This window comes from Nanorana parkeri, unplaced genomic scaffold (genome assembly GCF_000935625.1).
Source record: "Nanorana parkeri isolate BGI_ZX_2015 unplaced genomic scaffold, ASM93562v1 scaffold2509, whole genome shotgun sequence".
NCBI lineage: Eukaryota > Metazoa > Chordata > Amphibia > Anura > Dicroglossidae > Nanorana > Nanorana parkeri.
The window spans coordinates 2,485-17,401 of NW_017308777.1; the positions used below are offsets into that span (position 1 = coordinate 2,485).

General features: G+C 36.9%; 1 protein-coding gene across 1 annotated transcript; it reads right to left on the minus strand.

Moving 5' to 3' along the window:
* Positions 1-731: 731 nt before the first annotated feature.
* On the minus strand, positions 732-13,617 carry DUOXA2 (dual oxidase maturation factor 2). The gene is made up of 6 exons (XM_018573731.1): positions 13,471-13,617; positions 12,943-13,000; positions 11,718-11,852; positions 6,776-6,989; positions 2,484-2,698; positions 732-880 (listed from the first exon to the last, which is right to left on the minus strand). Exons 1-6 carry the CDS (start codon positions 13,615-13,617, stop codon positions 732-734), a joined length of 918 nt encoding a protein of 305 aa, XP_018429233.1.
* Between the last annotated feature and the right edge of the window lie 1,300 nt (positions 13,618-14,917).

The following is a 14,917-nucleotide window of genomic DNA, read 5'->3' on the forward strand; positions in this document are numbered from 1 at the left end:
ATGACTGTCAGTCACCGCTCCCCGCAGGGATTTCCCCCCTCCCTGCTCCGATCCTCCAGCGCTGACTGGAGGAACGGACAGCTGAGGGGGTGGGCACAGCTGGCTCTGCTTCTAGATAGGCAGAGCCCGCTGTCACTCACACAGCTGGGTGGTTTACGACAGTATGGTCGGGATCTGTCCCGGCTACGGCGCTCTCAGTATATCGAAAGCAATAGCCCGCTATATACTGAGCTTTGGGTCACGGGAGGAGGTTAGTATATGTCCTCCCGTGACCCAAAAGAGAACTATGGGGAAAAACACTTACCCCAAAATTCTCTTTTAAGTACTAATATTGAAATGTCTGCAGTTATTGTTACTAGTAGTAATGTACACGGTCGTCAGACAAATACATAACATGCACATATGATACAGCCTGTTTTAAGCAGTCTATGAAAAAATTGAAGCGTCTAAGGTTGTATAGTATCCCAAGGTATGTTTACCATGCATTAGTGATGCATTTAAAATGCATTTGTAATGTCCTCACGATGCATTTGTGATATTTATAGCATGCATTCCTATTTATTTCTTGAAATGTAGTAGAATCGGATATGCCATGTTGACGAAAATGTATCAAGCATGATGCATGCTGAATGAATTTATAAATGCAAATTAAACTGCTTTATAGTGTCCAGTCCAAACATTTCAAATGAGTGATGTCAGGGCAAAACCCAAACGCCCATGCACAAATGCCATTATATAGCATCAAATCCATCATTAGTGTAACACAGTTGTTCTGATTCCACATCATCTTCTTCAATAGTGTTAAAAAATGATTTCAGTTTTTCTGGAACACACCAGTCCAATATAATGAATGTTATTCCAATTAGAAAGCAAAGAAGACCTGAAATGACAAAGAAAAGAGCTTCATGAAGAAAAAGAAAAATGAATAAAAAATTACGTTTGCATTACATGATTGTGTTCCTATCTTGGTAAGAAATATATTATGAATAATTTCAATAAATAATATCAAACAGTCTTCTTAGCTTTTTAAAATACTGAAGGGGTCTACAGGCAACTTGTGGACTGGTACCACAAAAGGGTATCAACATGAAATATTTATGGATATAATATTTAAGAGTCAGTCTCCCTTAAACTGACATTACAGTTTTTGAAATATGCTAGAGAACTACATCTATACCCTGAGCACCTTGACCTACAGTATGCCTATTCTTAAACAATATGCTTTACAACTGCACTAACCCAGTCACAGCTTGTAAATGTGCCACACAACAGTCAACTGTAAAACAAAATTGATTGCAATATTCCAATTTTATATGTTTTCGCTTAATGCTTTATTGCTATTTTAGTAAACATAAGAATATTTCCTTATTGAGGTCAGTTTTGTGGGATATGAAGTGCTAAACTAAAGAGATTATTTTCACATTATTCGCTGGTTCAGTTTTATGAGAAGTTTAACCAGTTGAAGTCCGCGTTGTTACACCCCCTTCCCATCCAGGCCATTTTTCAGTGTTCAGCGCTGCGGTACTTTGACTGACATTTATTCCGCCATGCAACGCTGTACTTAAATTAATTTTATACCATTTTTTAGGGACAGATAGAGCTTTCTTTTGGTGGTATTTAATCACCACTGCGGTTTTTATTTTTTACTATAAAGGAAAAATTACCGAAATGTTTTTTTTTTAAAAATGTTTCCCCTATATTAAATGATAAAACATTTATTATTACCCAATTTTTTGGTAAAATATAAGAGACGGGGTCACGTCGGGTAAAAAGACACCAAACATGTCAAGCCTTAAAATTGCGTGCGCGCGCATACATAGGGGTCCCATGGGGGGTGGTAGGCAGAGCGGCATGACTGCTCTGCTGCACAATGTTTGCAGTGTGCCTGTTGCCCTATTTCCGGCAAGAGCATCCCAGGTTGCTAAGAGCGGGCAGTGAGGTGTGTAAGGAGCATACACATCTCCCCGCCCAGTTCTTAGCAGCCTGGGACAATCTGGCTGGCATCCCACTGAGCTCCAAGCAAACAGTGATGTCACTGGTTGCCAGGAGCTAAGTGGGACACCGGACAGCTAAGAGCTGGGCGGGAGATGCAGAGCCCTTACACTTCTCCCCACCTGGCTCTCTCCACCAGCACACTCCCTTAGTGACCCTTAGTGACTAGCGTGCATGCACCATACAGCACCACCTCTCCACCTCAGGCAGAAAAAAACCCTGTGTACCAACATCCATCAAACAAGTACCATTCATAAAATAGCAATACAGCCAAATCTTATGAGTCGCAACCCTATCTACAATTTATTTTACTAGGTTATGTGGAGATATTCCATATTAGGGGGGTCGACACCTTAATTTTTCCAGAATTAAATCACAGGATCAGTGGTGGCTGCTGGAACAGCGTAAGACTTTTGCCAGGAACTAAAGCTGGCCATACAATGTTAGAATTTAGGGCCAATTCACAGTGTCAGTTTGTGCAAGTAACTCACCTGTTGCTAGAGTTAGCCAAAAAGATCCTCCATAGTATGTTTTTAGAGCCTCGGAGCCAAACTGTATATTACAAAAGGCAACATTTCGCACAGTAGAAAAAGAAATCAGGGAGAAGAGGATGAAGGCAGCTGTCACTAGGATCATATAGGCTCCATATATAAAAACTGGCAAGGAGAAAAGGATGTTGCATATAATCCAAGAACAAAATGCAACCCTGTAATACAGAAATGTTGGTATATGTTAATTTGTTTATTGAGCATTTATTATACATTGAATAAAGAAGAATGCATCTATGTCTTGCTATCCAGTAGCTTCTTTAAAAGCAACTAAAAATAATTTTTAAACCAGTGATGCATTTGTATTTGTATTTTTTGTATATTGTTCTTGTATTATTTTTCACAGCTCAGTCACCTAACTCCCACATGTTGCTTTTTATGCCATGCTTCTGTGCAGTAGAAATTGAAATGCAGATTTTGACAGCTCACTCTTCATTCCCAACCACATTCTGCAAAGGAGATGGACTCTTGATTGACTGCTCTTATCTTACTGTCTCTGCACTTTCCCAACACAAAACAAGGTTCCCCTCCCAGTTCTAGAGCCTGTGCTGATTCTTGTGGAAGTGCACCCCCTCCCTCTGCATTTCTGTGACCTCCCTTGTGTCTGGAAAGTGCAGAGACAGTGAGATAAGAGCTATCAATCCAAAAGGAGAGTCCATCACCTTTGAAGATTGTAGTCTGGAAGAGGAGTGAACTGTCAAAGTCTAACACTATAGGAGTTAGGTGGCTGAGCTGTGAAAAATAATACAAGGTGATATTTCTTCTTTAAGGACAGACTTGCAGGCCATAAATACTGTATTAGGGATACATTAATACAATTATGGGTAGCTAGCCATTTTGTGGAATGGTTCCATCCTGTGTCACAATTAAAATTTATGATGATTGGTCATATTCTTAAGAACAGGAAGGGAAAGGAGAGAATACAGACAGCAATAAAAACCAACCTAGTAAAAAGCTTGCAGCGTCAAAAGACAGAACTCTATCTGCATACTTGCTCCAGGTCAGTTAGCAGAGAGAACTGAAGCCATTTAAATTTAAACAGTGAGTACAGTAACAATTTTCAGATGCCAGCAATCACAGGCTATGTACTTCTTTCAGCACAGTTTTCCCTGATCACTTATTCCCAGGTACATTTATTTAAATTCAAACTTTTATTCAAATGAATTCAGGAGAGGCCAATAAGGGCAGAAATAATTTTGCTACTAAATATATAATTTCTCATCCTCCTAAATCAAAAATTTATTTTACCACCAAATTAAAGGGCTGTAATGTGCCCATTACACCTTCTTCATTCTAATACTGGGTATTTAGGTGCTACTGTAAATCTGACCATTATTTAAATAAAAAGGTGGCAAACACTAAGATGCAAATTGCAACATTTAAATAAAAAAAAGGAAAGGTAAAACCAGTTGCTTAAAGTGACACTAAACTCAGAAGTTAAATCTTAAAATGCATTTAAACACGTAACCTAACAAAACTGCACCTTATTTGTGTATCACTGTAAATCCTCAAGTCATCTCTGAATTGGTGCTGACACTGTCCTTCCTTCTGGAGGGTGGCTACTTTTGTTCCCCATTTTCCCTGTGTGAGTTGTAAAGTAGCCACCACTCCAAGCTTACTCCTGTGAGGGACTAGAATCTCAGTTCATATTAACTATATAAAAGAGATTGTAGTCCATCACGGGAGTGAGCTTGGAGCAGTGGCTGCTTTACAACACATAAATGTTTCTTCTTTTTAAACTTTCCAAAGAAAAATGACAACTTGGATCTGCTTACTTATGAAGTACATATTAGTGTTATTTCTCAACTACCTACGTCACAGCAGGAAAGAATGGCACACTCACAATCGTGGAATGCAATGAAGACGTGATCAGGAGTCTTGTAACTCATGGTCACGTAAACCTTTCCCTGTGCTAGTGATTGACGCTTTGTGAAGCTTCCTTGTACCACACCTGCATAACTGGTACAAAGCATTGCCAATTATACTAAACACTGACAGCCAATGCAGAGCTCAGCATTAGTATATGTAGTATAATTTTATCCAATTTAATAAAAGATTACCGTTTACTCCACCCTGTGTTAAGTTCAAATTCTCAAATAGGTTCATGTAAACTAAATAAATAAATAAATAATAATAAAAAAGTTTAATCAGCTCCTAACGGTGTCCTTATAATAATCCTGCCACACTGAAAGGTACTCCTTTAATAAGTTAATCTCAATGGACTTTTGCCATGAACTAATATTCTATTATAATCTCTTGCTTCTAAGAGAGGGAGAGTTGTGTTCCAGGAAACTATTTTTTATTTACCTACCCTCAGTTTTTTCTGATGTTTGAACTTCCAGGAGTCTAAACACAGAAACTAATTTACATTGAAATAGAAGTCTGTTAAGGCTTTTTTTTTCTTTTCATTTTTAATAGTATGGGGTTGGGTTAGAACCTTTGGTCAACATTGTATCCATAAACCTATGGTGGTGCAACCTTAAATCAATATACCTGAAAAATGACTGACTTTTCCCTTTTGTTCCGTATAGAAATAAACAAGAGTTGGGTATTTTGCATACTGTCTCTGGAAAGCAAGTTAAAGTACTTCCTAACATCCTCATCTGAGTGAAAAGCACATGCTCGCTAGCCATAAAAAGCAGGCTTACAGGAGTGCTTCCCTGTAGCTTTACATATTAGCTTCTAGGATTCCAAGGTGCTTAATAATGGCAGGATAAATTAAAGAAGGATTATGACTTTGTCGGAATAACAGAAACTTGGTTTGAGAGTACACATGAATGGACAGCGAACAGAAGAGCAGTTCTGGGGAGGGTGCAGAGTCCTTATGGCTAGAGATAAAAACATGTGATACATAGGGGTATATGTTATAGACCCCCTACCATAAGCGACAAGGAGGAATTTCAACTACCTTGACAGATAAAGACGGCAGGGAGGGAAGCCAACGTTATAATTATGGGAAACTTCAACTACCAAGATATAATTTGGGCACACGGAACCGCACACTCAACAAAGGTCCATCACATGTACACTGTCTTCAAGATAATTACATGGGATAAATGGTGGAAAAAAAACAGCTAGAAATAATTCCCTGTTGGACTTACTATTTTCTAATTTTACAGAACTAATCACAGATGTGAAGGTAAGGGACAACCTGGGTAGCCGTGGTCATAGGGTAATCTCATTTGCGGATTTGGGGAAGGAGTTATGAAGATGAGGCTGCCTATAACTCTGAACCTACTGGTTCTTTTGACTGAAGTTTTTACTGAAAGTAAGCTTTGTGACAGGTCAACTTTGTTGAAAGAAGAAAACTGTCAATGATCTCAAACGTTTATTAAACGCTACTAAGCAAAAATGTATTGGACTGATTAAATATCTGTTGTGCCCTCATACATTAAACTCCTTGACCGTTACTGTACTGTACGTGTAACTTTAGTAAATCCATAATAGCATAGATTGTCAGTATACTAAACTGATAAGACATTACAGCACAATTTGTGTTACCAATAAAGTTCTGAAGTCTGAGAAAACAACAAAAGAAAAAGATTTAAATTGTTTCCTGGTACAGATAAGGTTTTGCTGTTTATGAGAGATTATTTTAAATCGGTTCAGTTTCCTGTTTTTTTATGTGGCATGTAGCCAACTGGGTCAAGCTAGAAAGATAAAACTTCCCAAAAGTGAAAACAAAGGCAAAGGTACTCAGTCTTCGAAGAGACACCCCAACAGAAATTCTAGAGCTTCTGTTTGGGCTTCATAGCCTGTTGGATACATTGTAAGGGGAAGGAGACACATATTTTGGGTTGGATAGCAATCCAGAACTGACACTTTGGATGGTAGAGTAATTTCATAACTTAATCATCATATACAGTAATTCAATGTCACATGTAAAAAAACAACGCCACATCTAGAATTGTGTATTGATCCCTGTGATATCATATACTACTTTAATAGTATATGTCAATCTATTTATAATATGTTACTATGCTATTTTTCCAGTGTACACCATGTAGTAGAACCCTCCACCTCACTACCTCATATTCATTTAGGAATCAGTTTTTTCTAAAGCTGGATGAGATATGTAGCATGTCAAACTCAGAATGTGTAAAGGTTATAGAGAAACACACCCCCTGCTAAGATAAAATTATATTATAGGGCAAATACAATTTTATAGGGCAAGAGTAAATAAATTGCGTATAGGTGGAAATGACATGCACATAAATATGCTATTGGTTACTTACCACATACAGGCTGATGCATAGTGCCCTGATATTCTGTACTGGTTATGCAAGCCGCAGGGATCATTTTTACTAAACTTCTCTGCTACATAGAGGATGGGGTTAGGAAGTCCTCTCTCGAGACTATCATAATACAACTTATCGTAGTCTGATCCAAACATCCAGAGAAACTGCTCATTATAGTCAATTGTCTCATTTATCTGATGAACCGGATTTCCTTTGGATATAAAACAGCATATAAAACTTATAAATACACTGAAACATTTTTAGTGCCATATTTTACAATACTATTTGGATAGTTAAGACACACATTTGACTTTCCAAGCCTGACAGAATAATGTACATGTGTTGTCCTTTGCTCAACAAAGAGACCTGATTAGAAAACATCATCAGTTGAAATCGGTGGCGTTCATGTACTAAAGGAGTAGAGTGTGTTCGCCTTGCAAAGTGAATTTTCACTTTGTAAACTTTTTTTTTCAATTAACATGATTGGGTGTGCTTTGCAAAGTGAATTTTTTCTCCATATTCAGTATGATGAGTGAAAATTCTCTTTCAAAGTGAACATGCTCTACACCTTTAGCAAACCAACCCAATGGGGGTGATTTACTAACCTAAACACACACACACACCAGGTGTGTGTGATTTTCACACAGCAAAACGTATTTATCAACCAAAAAGTCTCTAAAAGCATATTTCCACTAATGCCATATATGGAAAAATCATGCACATGATGCATATATAATGCTGCTTCACAGTTTAGACAAAAATGGTTAGCTCATGCATTTACATTCCTGCATTCATCAACGCAAGCAACATAACATAATAATTTACACCACATTACCTTGCAATTCATTGCAGGGCTTTGCACAACACACCTGCTGGGTGTGTACACACTACAAAGGTGTTTTGATTCCTCCCATAGATCATGCTGCGAGGGAACACACTACAGAGGTGTATACACGTTCGTGGTGTGTTTAAAAGGTTAGTAAATCAACCCCAATGTCTCTCCTTAAAGTACAATGAAACCTAAAATAGTATTTTCTTTTATAGTCAATCTAAAGAGAACACTCCAACAAAGGTATATGGCAACTGTGATGTCTAAATTGTTTTAGGGAATGCTGGAACTATCCTCCATAGAATTGCTTCCCTACTTAGGAAGTCATTGTCCAAACACCTAATATGCACATACTGGTTTCAGCTCAGTGACTAACCATTTAATTAATGTCTCTGTTTCTCAATGTCTCTGCATCTAATGACAACACTGCCTTTGCTGCACTAAAAAAGCAGGAGAGAGGGTAAATAGTATTTAGCTGTGGGATGGGAGTAGGTACTGATAATGTAAACAGGAAGTAGTTATGGAGTTAAGGAGAAGGGGAGGGATCCTGTAATCCATACAATGGAAACATGTGTACATATTGGAGAGCTGGATTGAATCTGTCTCTTTAGATTTTGCCACATATACAGTTTATAATTTTGAGGAACTAGAACAAAATTTGCAAATAACTTTAGCTGCCTATATCTCTGAACCTACTGGTCCTTTTCACTGACGTTTTTACTGAAAGTAACCTTTGCTTAAGCTTGCTTTGCTCTATGATCAATGATCTGAAATGATCTGAAAACGCTCACTAAACTCCATCAGATAAAAATGCATCTGAATAAATATATTTTGTGCCCTCATCCTTTGAACTCCCATATGCATCAGAATCTTTTTATCATTCTTGTTTTTACCGTTTCTGTACATATAACTTTAGTAAATCACAATAGTATAGATTGTCAGTATACTAAATTACTAAGACATTACATCACAATATGTGTTACCAACAGAGTTCTGAAGTCTAAGAAAACAACAAAAGAAAAAAGTTTTTAATGGGGTTTCCTGTTTTTATGCGGCACGTAGCCAATTGGGTTAAGTTAGAGAAGATAAAACTTCCCATATTGCGAAATTTAAAAACAAAGGCAAAGGTACTCAGTCTTGGAGGATGGACCCCAACAGAAATTCTAAAGCTTCTGTTTGGGCTTTATAGACTATGGATACATTGTAAGGGGAAGGAGACACATATTTTTGGTTGGAAATCAATCCAGAACTGACACTTGAGATACCAGAGTAATTTAATAACGTAATCCCCATATACAGTAATTCAAATAAGCCTAACTCAGCCTGAAGAGAACACTCCAAGAAAGGCATACTGTATGGCAACTGTCATGCCTAAATTATGCAGGAACTGTCCTCCATATAGCTGCCTTACTACTTAGTAAGTCAATGATTTGTCCAAACACCTGATATACACATACTGGTTCCAGCTCAGTGACTAACCACTTAATAAAAGAAGTATAAGGATATCAACCCCAGAGTTTGTTACCTACAGAAACATCTCAGAAATGAAATCACCTATTTTTCCATTCTGTCAAGTTCTTTTTTTAAGAAAAGGTTATTGCACAGGATGAATAATTTTCATGCAATATTTTCATACATGGATCAAAATGAATTGCCTTAGAGAACTTTGAACTTAGTGAATTATAACCAATTTACTGCTGGTCTTTTCTGAGGGATGCCAGTCCAGACCTAAACCTGAATAACATAATTTGTACCTTGTCTTAAATATGTGTCTTTGAACTATGCTATTAGGACAAACAACTAAATTGCAGCCTTTGCACTGGCTAAAATATGTGCAGGCCAGTTGGCTTATTTCGGCTTCGTCATGAGTTATGAACAAAGAGATTTGACTGATCAGATCAGGAGCTGTTCAACAATGGACATTACAGTGCAGTTCTACCAGAAGCTTATGTTTACTGACAGCACTTTTGCAGCTAAAAAGGCTATTTTTTTAATCAAAGTTTCGATAATTCAACAAGCATATTCTAAATTAAGTGATAATATTAGCCAATGTAAGTTTGATGCAGAACTGATTTTGTTCAGCATTCCATATATTTGCATCAGAGGCCGGCACCTGTTCCAAGGTGAAAATTGGGCAGACTCATATACTGCTTCCCAGTCTTCATCCATTAGCAGGCAAACGCTGCCAGTTCAAATGTATGGAATACTAGAGGATATCAACACTACACTAAACCCAGTACTCATACTCCTAGATGATATGCTTACCTAATAATTATTTGTGAGTAGTGTGCTTAGTTGTAGAGCAACATATAAAGCAACAATTATCCTTTAGATGTTTCTATTGTAATTTCTACTTCTGCTCTACAGTAAATAAGAGTTGTGCTGGTTGACCTGATTAATGCCCTGCCCTCCTATAATTCAACCTGTGTAGTCCTTATAGCTGTGCATTAAATCAGGTTTATGGTTTTTTTTTAAATAAATTAGAGTGCCTTGATTTGTGAAAAGGCCATTAATAGAGGTGTTAAGGTTTTAAGCAGTGGCAGACATCTATCGTTCAATATTTTTTCCATTGTCTTTTCTATTTATGTTTTTAGAGAAAAATTTGTATGTGAGGTGTACTAACTCTTTTGCCTTGTATACTGTATATGTTGACCCAAGTCAGTGCTTTCCAGCACCATGAATTTCCACTGGTAGATTTCTTTTGCACTTGGTGTTACATTTTCTGGACAGGCTTTTAGGGATGACACCCTTCTTCTAAGGTCCAAGCAGTACTTGCAGTACAAACAAAAGCTATACAAACAAAGCCTTAGTCAGTATTGTTTGGACTTTAGCAGAAGGGGTGGTCCCTTAAAAGCTTGCCCTAAATGTATAACTGTTAATACTAATACAAAAAAGTATCTCAGACAGTTCTCTGCTGTGTTGTTGCAGGTGCACTAATATGGCTACCATCACTTTAAGCATGATGGAAGGTTCTTTAAGGAAAACATTTGTGTTAGCGGTTAGTTTAAGGTTAGGGTTTGCATAAAGAATGAGGGAATAGGGTTTAAGGTTATATTTGGATTTGGAATTTTGGGGCGTTCAATCATAGGTCCAGTTTTAGGGCTGTAGGTTATATTACATTTCTAAGTGTAGTTATTTGTTAGTAGTTATTTAAAGGGATAAGGTTATGGTTAGGTTAAGAATTATATATTAAGGTTAAGCTTATTTTGATGATGCGTTAGGTTTCAGAGTTGAACATGGTTTTGAGTAAATGGTTCATTATTGGAATTAAATTACATTTTAGGGCTAAAGTGAGTTTAGTGTAATAAATCATAATCAAGTTCAGACTAAAGTTAGGATTGGGGGGTGAGGAAAATGTGGGAATGTGCTTTGTTTTTCATTTTTTGTCATTTAAAGATTTATGCCAAAAAGTACCAGCACCAAAGTCGAGAAACCAATGTATTACTTTGGTCACTGGAGATGATGCATAAAAATTACCAGAGGCACTCAATTTGGAGTTCTAGCTAAAGTGCTAGTAAGTTGACATTTTCCCTCAAAATAATTATGCTGCCATCACATTTAGGTGCTGTAGTGATGTTATTAGCCAGGACAGCTATGCTAAATATCAATTTGATAAGATTTATTACAATCAAAAGTACAGACATTATTTGACCATGTCACACTGGCGACACCTCACCAGCAACAGTGTCATTAGTATGACATAGTCCTAATGTTTGAGTGGTTTCTATAAACTGTTATTAGGAACATTGCTGTTATCAGCTCAGAGACTATGGGGTTGATTTACTAACGTCAAATAGGCTGTTCACTTTACAAGGGAATTTGTCCTAAGCTTGGTAAAGCTGACATCCATCATCCTATCACATGCAAGCAACATTACTGTTTTCTATTTACTTACACATAATTAGGTATACCTTTAAAAAAGAATTTCAGTAAGCTAAAGGAAAATTATCGTGCACATGAACAGCCTGTTTGATTTTAATAAATGGACTTCTATGATTTTAATATATAAAATGTATAGATGATTCCGATTCAAAGCATAGAGGAGTTTTGCAATGCTGCAGGTGACTTTAAAAATCTTACTTGCACAATAAACATTATAGCTAGTCTTACCTTTAAGAGTGATGTTAACGCCACTCAGTCCAACATTTATTCCAATGTCTGCAGTCACCACAGCACTACTAAAAGACTTATAAGTAGTTGTAGTATTAATTAATCCAACTTCCCAGTCTGTTGTAAAGTTAACAGCTGTAGAAAAACCCAATTGTAGTCAGAGGACAGTCTTTAAATCGAGACAAGGTGCTTTATATTTATACAGATATTCATCTCTATGTATTTAAATGTACGTATAACAGGGTGAATATTGCATTAAATATCATTTTGGTAAACCTGACTTGATGATGAATTCTGATAAGTGCAAAAAAACTGATCACCTAACAATTTTAGGAACAAATAGAACTATATTTATAGCAATCCCTCAGGCGCATGTTGAATTTTTAGCACATAGTAGCCCAAATTTTCATATGTACATGCCTCTCAGCTTTTCCCTCCCATCTTCAGACATTTTTTTTTGTGCCAGCAGCTTTGTGCTATTATCTCCCAGTAAAGCTCCATGTAAGTTCCAACCAAATCATCTCATCAGTAGCTTACATATGCTACTTTTTCAGGGTTCTGTCAAACAAATAGATTGGCATTGGAGCATAAGGAAACCACCATCAGTAGAGGGTTAAAGCTATTAAGTATACCTGCTTATTTTGTTCTCGAAGGGCAAAGTACAGGTTTGCTTTGGTGTAATACTGAACATTACCACTCAACCCTGACCTAAATCTTATTAGATAACCAAACCAGAACCACTTAATGCTGACCTTAACCTAACATTTAGAACCAATTGACACTAGCCCATCCTCTAAAATGATCAATTTTAGTGAATAGGCTAATGCATAGTGGCTGCTATGCATTAGCCTATTAGCCTTGTATTAGCCTTTTTTTCATTTTTTTTAACGTTATGGGGAGTGTATGTTCAATGTTCATTGCACTGCCATTCATCGACCTGTGGTGGCATACGGTGCACTGTGATCAAATGCAGCATGTTTGCATTTACTGCAGGGCACAACCCATCACAGCCACATTGTGGTGTGAACAGGATGCATAAAAAACAATTGTCTTCTATGTGTCCTTGTGGTAACCTGTGTTGATCTGGTGCGGTACAATGCAACTCACTGCTATATGTGTGAACGGACCCTAAACTGGAAATACATTTTTTTCATTTTATGTTTTGTGTGTAATACTAAAGAGGTCTGCATAGGTTTAATTTCCAAAAGATGGTTAACTTCCTTACCAACGGTTACAGCTCCAATGAACAGGCTGATTATGACTCTAAAGGTCCAGGATATTCTCTGTGAATAAATAAACATTTTGCTTGTTATTTTGATATGGAGCATGGTATTTAATGTGCAAACAGTGTGCTAGTATTTGTATATAAGACAGCAACTAGATATTTTGCACACAGTACTGACGATAATGTAACAGAATTCAGTTTAAAGGGGAAATTAACCTATTAGTGGGACTGCCAGGGGAAAGAGACTGTACTCAGCACCCCTTTGTGCTACTGTGAGGAATGGGAACTAGGGGCCTCTCCTATGCTCAAAAAAAAAAAACAATAAGTAAACTTGTTTTTTGAAAAAAGCAAACATAAATAAATAAAATAAATAAATGAAGATTGGTACTCAATAGGAATTTAGAAGTGACCCAAAGCTATGTACTCAACTGCATTAGTTTTGTATAGATAGATAGATAGACAGCTAGATAGATACGCACAGGAATTCTGAAAAACGATTATAATATAATACATCAATAAATAACTCACAGCTCTTCCTCTTATTCCAGGAATTATCAGGATAAAGGCACTGGCAAACACCAAGAAGACGATGATTACAATAATGTAATTCACATTCAAGGCCCAAGCTTTTCTTGGCTGTGGGTAGAAGGGAAATATACCATCGTAGAAAGTCATGTTTCTTCTGTTGATTTTTTATGTCTGAAAATAAAGACAAATTAAAACCTTCGCAACGTGTATTTTATTACTGTGATATGGGTTCCGTTTAAGCTTTCATTATTGAAACAGAACCCTATGCTATAAGGTTATAATATCAAATGTTGATTCTATATAATAAAAATGTACAGCTTCTGGGACATTCTAGTGGTTGTGTTTTAAGGTGAAAAGATATTAATTTTCTGTGAACAGCTTGCTTATGGAGTTTTCTACTCCAGGGTTTACTAAGGTCTACAAGCTAAAGGAGCCTAGTAATGTAACCTTTAGGGTCGCTGATCTACACTGTACATTTGTAATATGATTGTAATTTTTTTATTATTATTATTATTATTATTATTATTACAGGATGTATATAGTGCCCCACAGTTTGTGCAGCGCTTTACAACACATGGGGAGACAGTACAATTACAATACCATACAAAATGATTAGAAGAACCCTGCTTGTGAGAGCTTACAGTCTACAAAGAAGAGCAAGTGATACAGCTTGTAATAACTGTGAGGGGTGAGCTGATAAAAAGGAGTAGATGTACAGTTTTTAAAAGGAGGTGAAATAGGCTTCCCTGAAGAAGTGAATTTTCAGGGATCGCTGAAAGGCAGACAGATTAGGGGATTGCGGGATAGGTTGTGGTAGGGAGTTCCAGAGGATGGGAAAGGCTCTGGAGAAGCCTTGGAGGCGAGCATGGGAGGAGGTGATGAGGGAGCTAGACAGCAGAAGGTCTTGGGAGGAGCGGAGAGGACGATTTGGGTGATATCTTGAGATGAGGTTGGAGATGTAGCTAGGGGCATTTAAATATAAAAAAATGGAATATTTTAATGAAGCAATATTTTATACTAACAAAAATGATGTTGAGGTTGAGAATAATCTTGTGTTCACATGTTTTTAACAACTATTGCTTTAGCACCTGCTAATTTTTTTACAGTAAGGATGACATCAGACAGGCCCAAACATCTCCACAATGCTAACATAATGTAAATTAGAGGGTGTAAAACAAAATTATAACTGTACATGTTGCTAAATAATGGCTTTATCAGGAAACGTACTGTGATTTACTCTTCACATGCCTGATAGCTTATCATCTAACATATATGACTCATGATTTGTGTTCTACAGAATAATACATTGATGTATTTAATGATATGATTGTGCTATAATAACATTATTTAAAATGTCTATAAAAAAGAGATAAGGAAAGCTGCACTTCAGATCTTTTGGCCGCTGTACACTTAGTTATTTTTCCTGGTGCTAGACAGTCAAACTATG

Excerpts from the sequence above, each read along its gene's own strand:
- DUOXA2 (XM_018573731.1), bottom strand. The coding sequence starts at position 13,617 with ATGACTTTCTACGATGGTATATTTCCCTTCTACCCACAGCCAAGAAAA. Across the intron at positions 2,699-6,775 it reads TATGCATCAGCCTGTATGTG|GGTTGCATTTTGTTCTTGGA; the intron begins GTAAGTAACCAA and ends TCTGTATTACAG. Across the intron at positions 881-2,483 it reads TTGGCTAACTCTAGCAACAG|GTCTTCTTTGCTTTCTAATT; the intron begins GTGAGTTACTTG and ends TTGTCATTTCAG.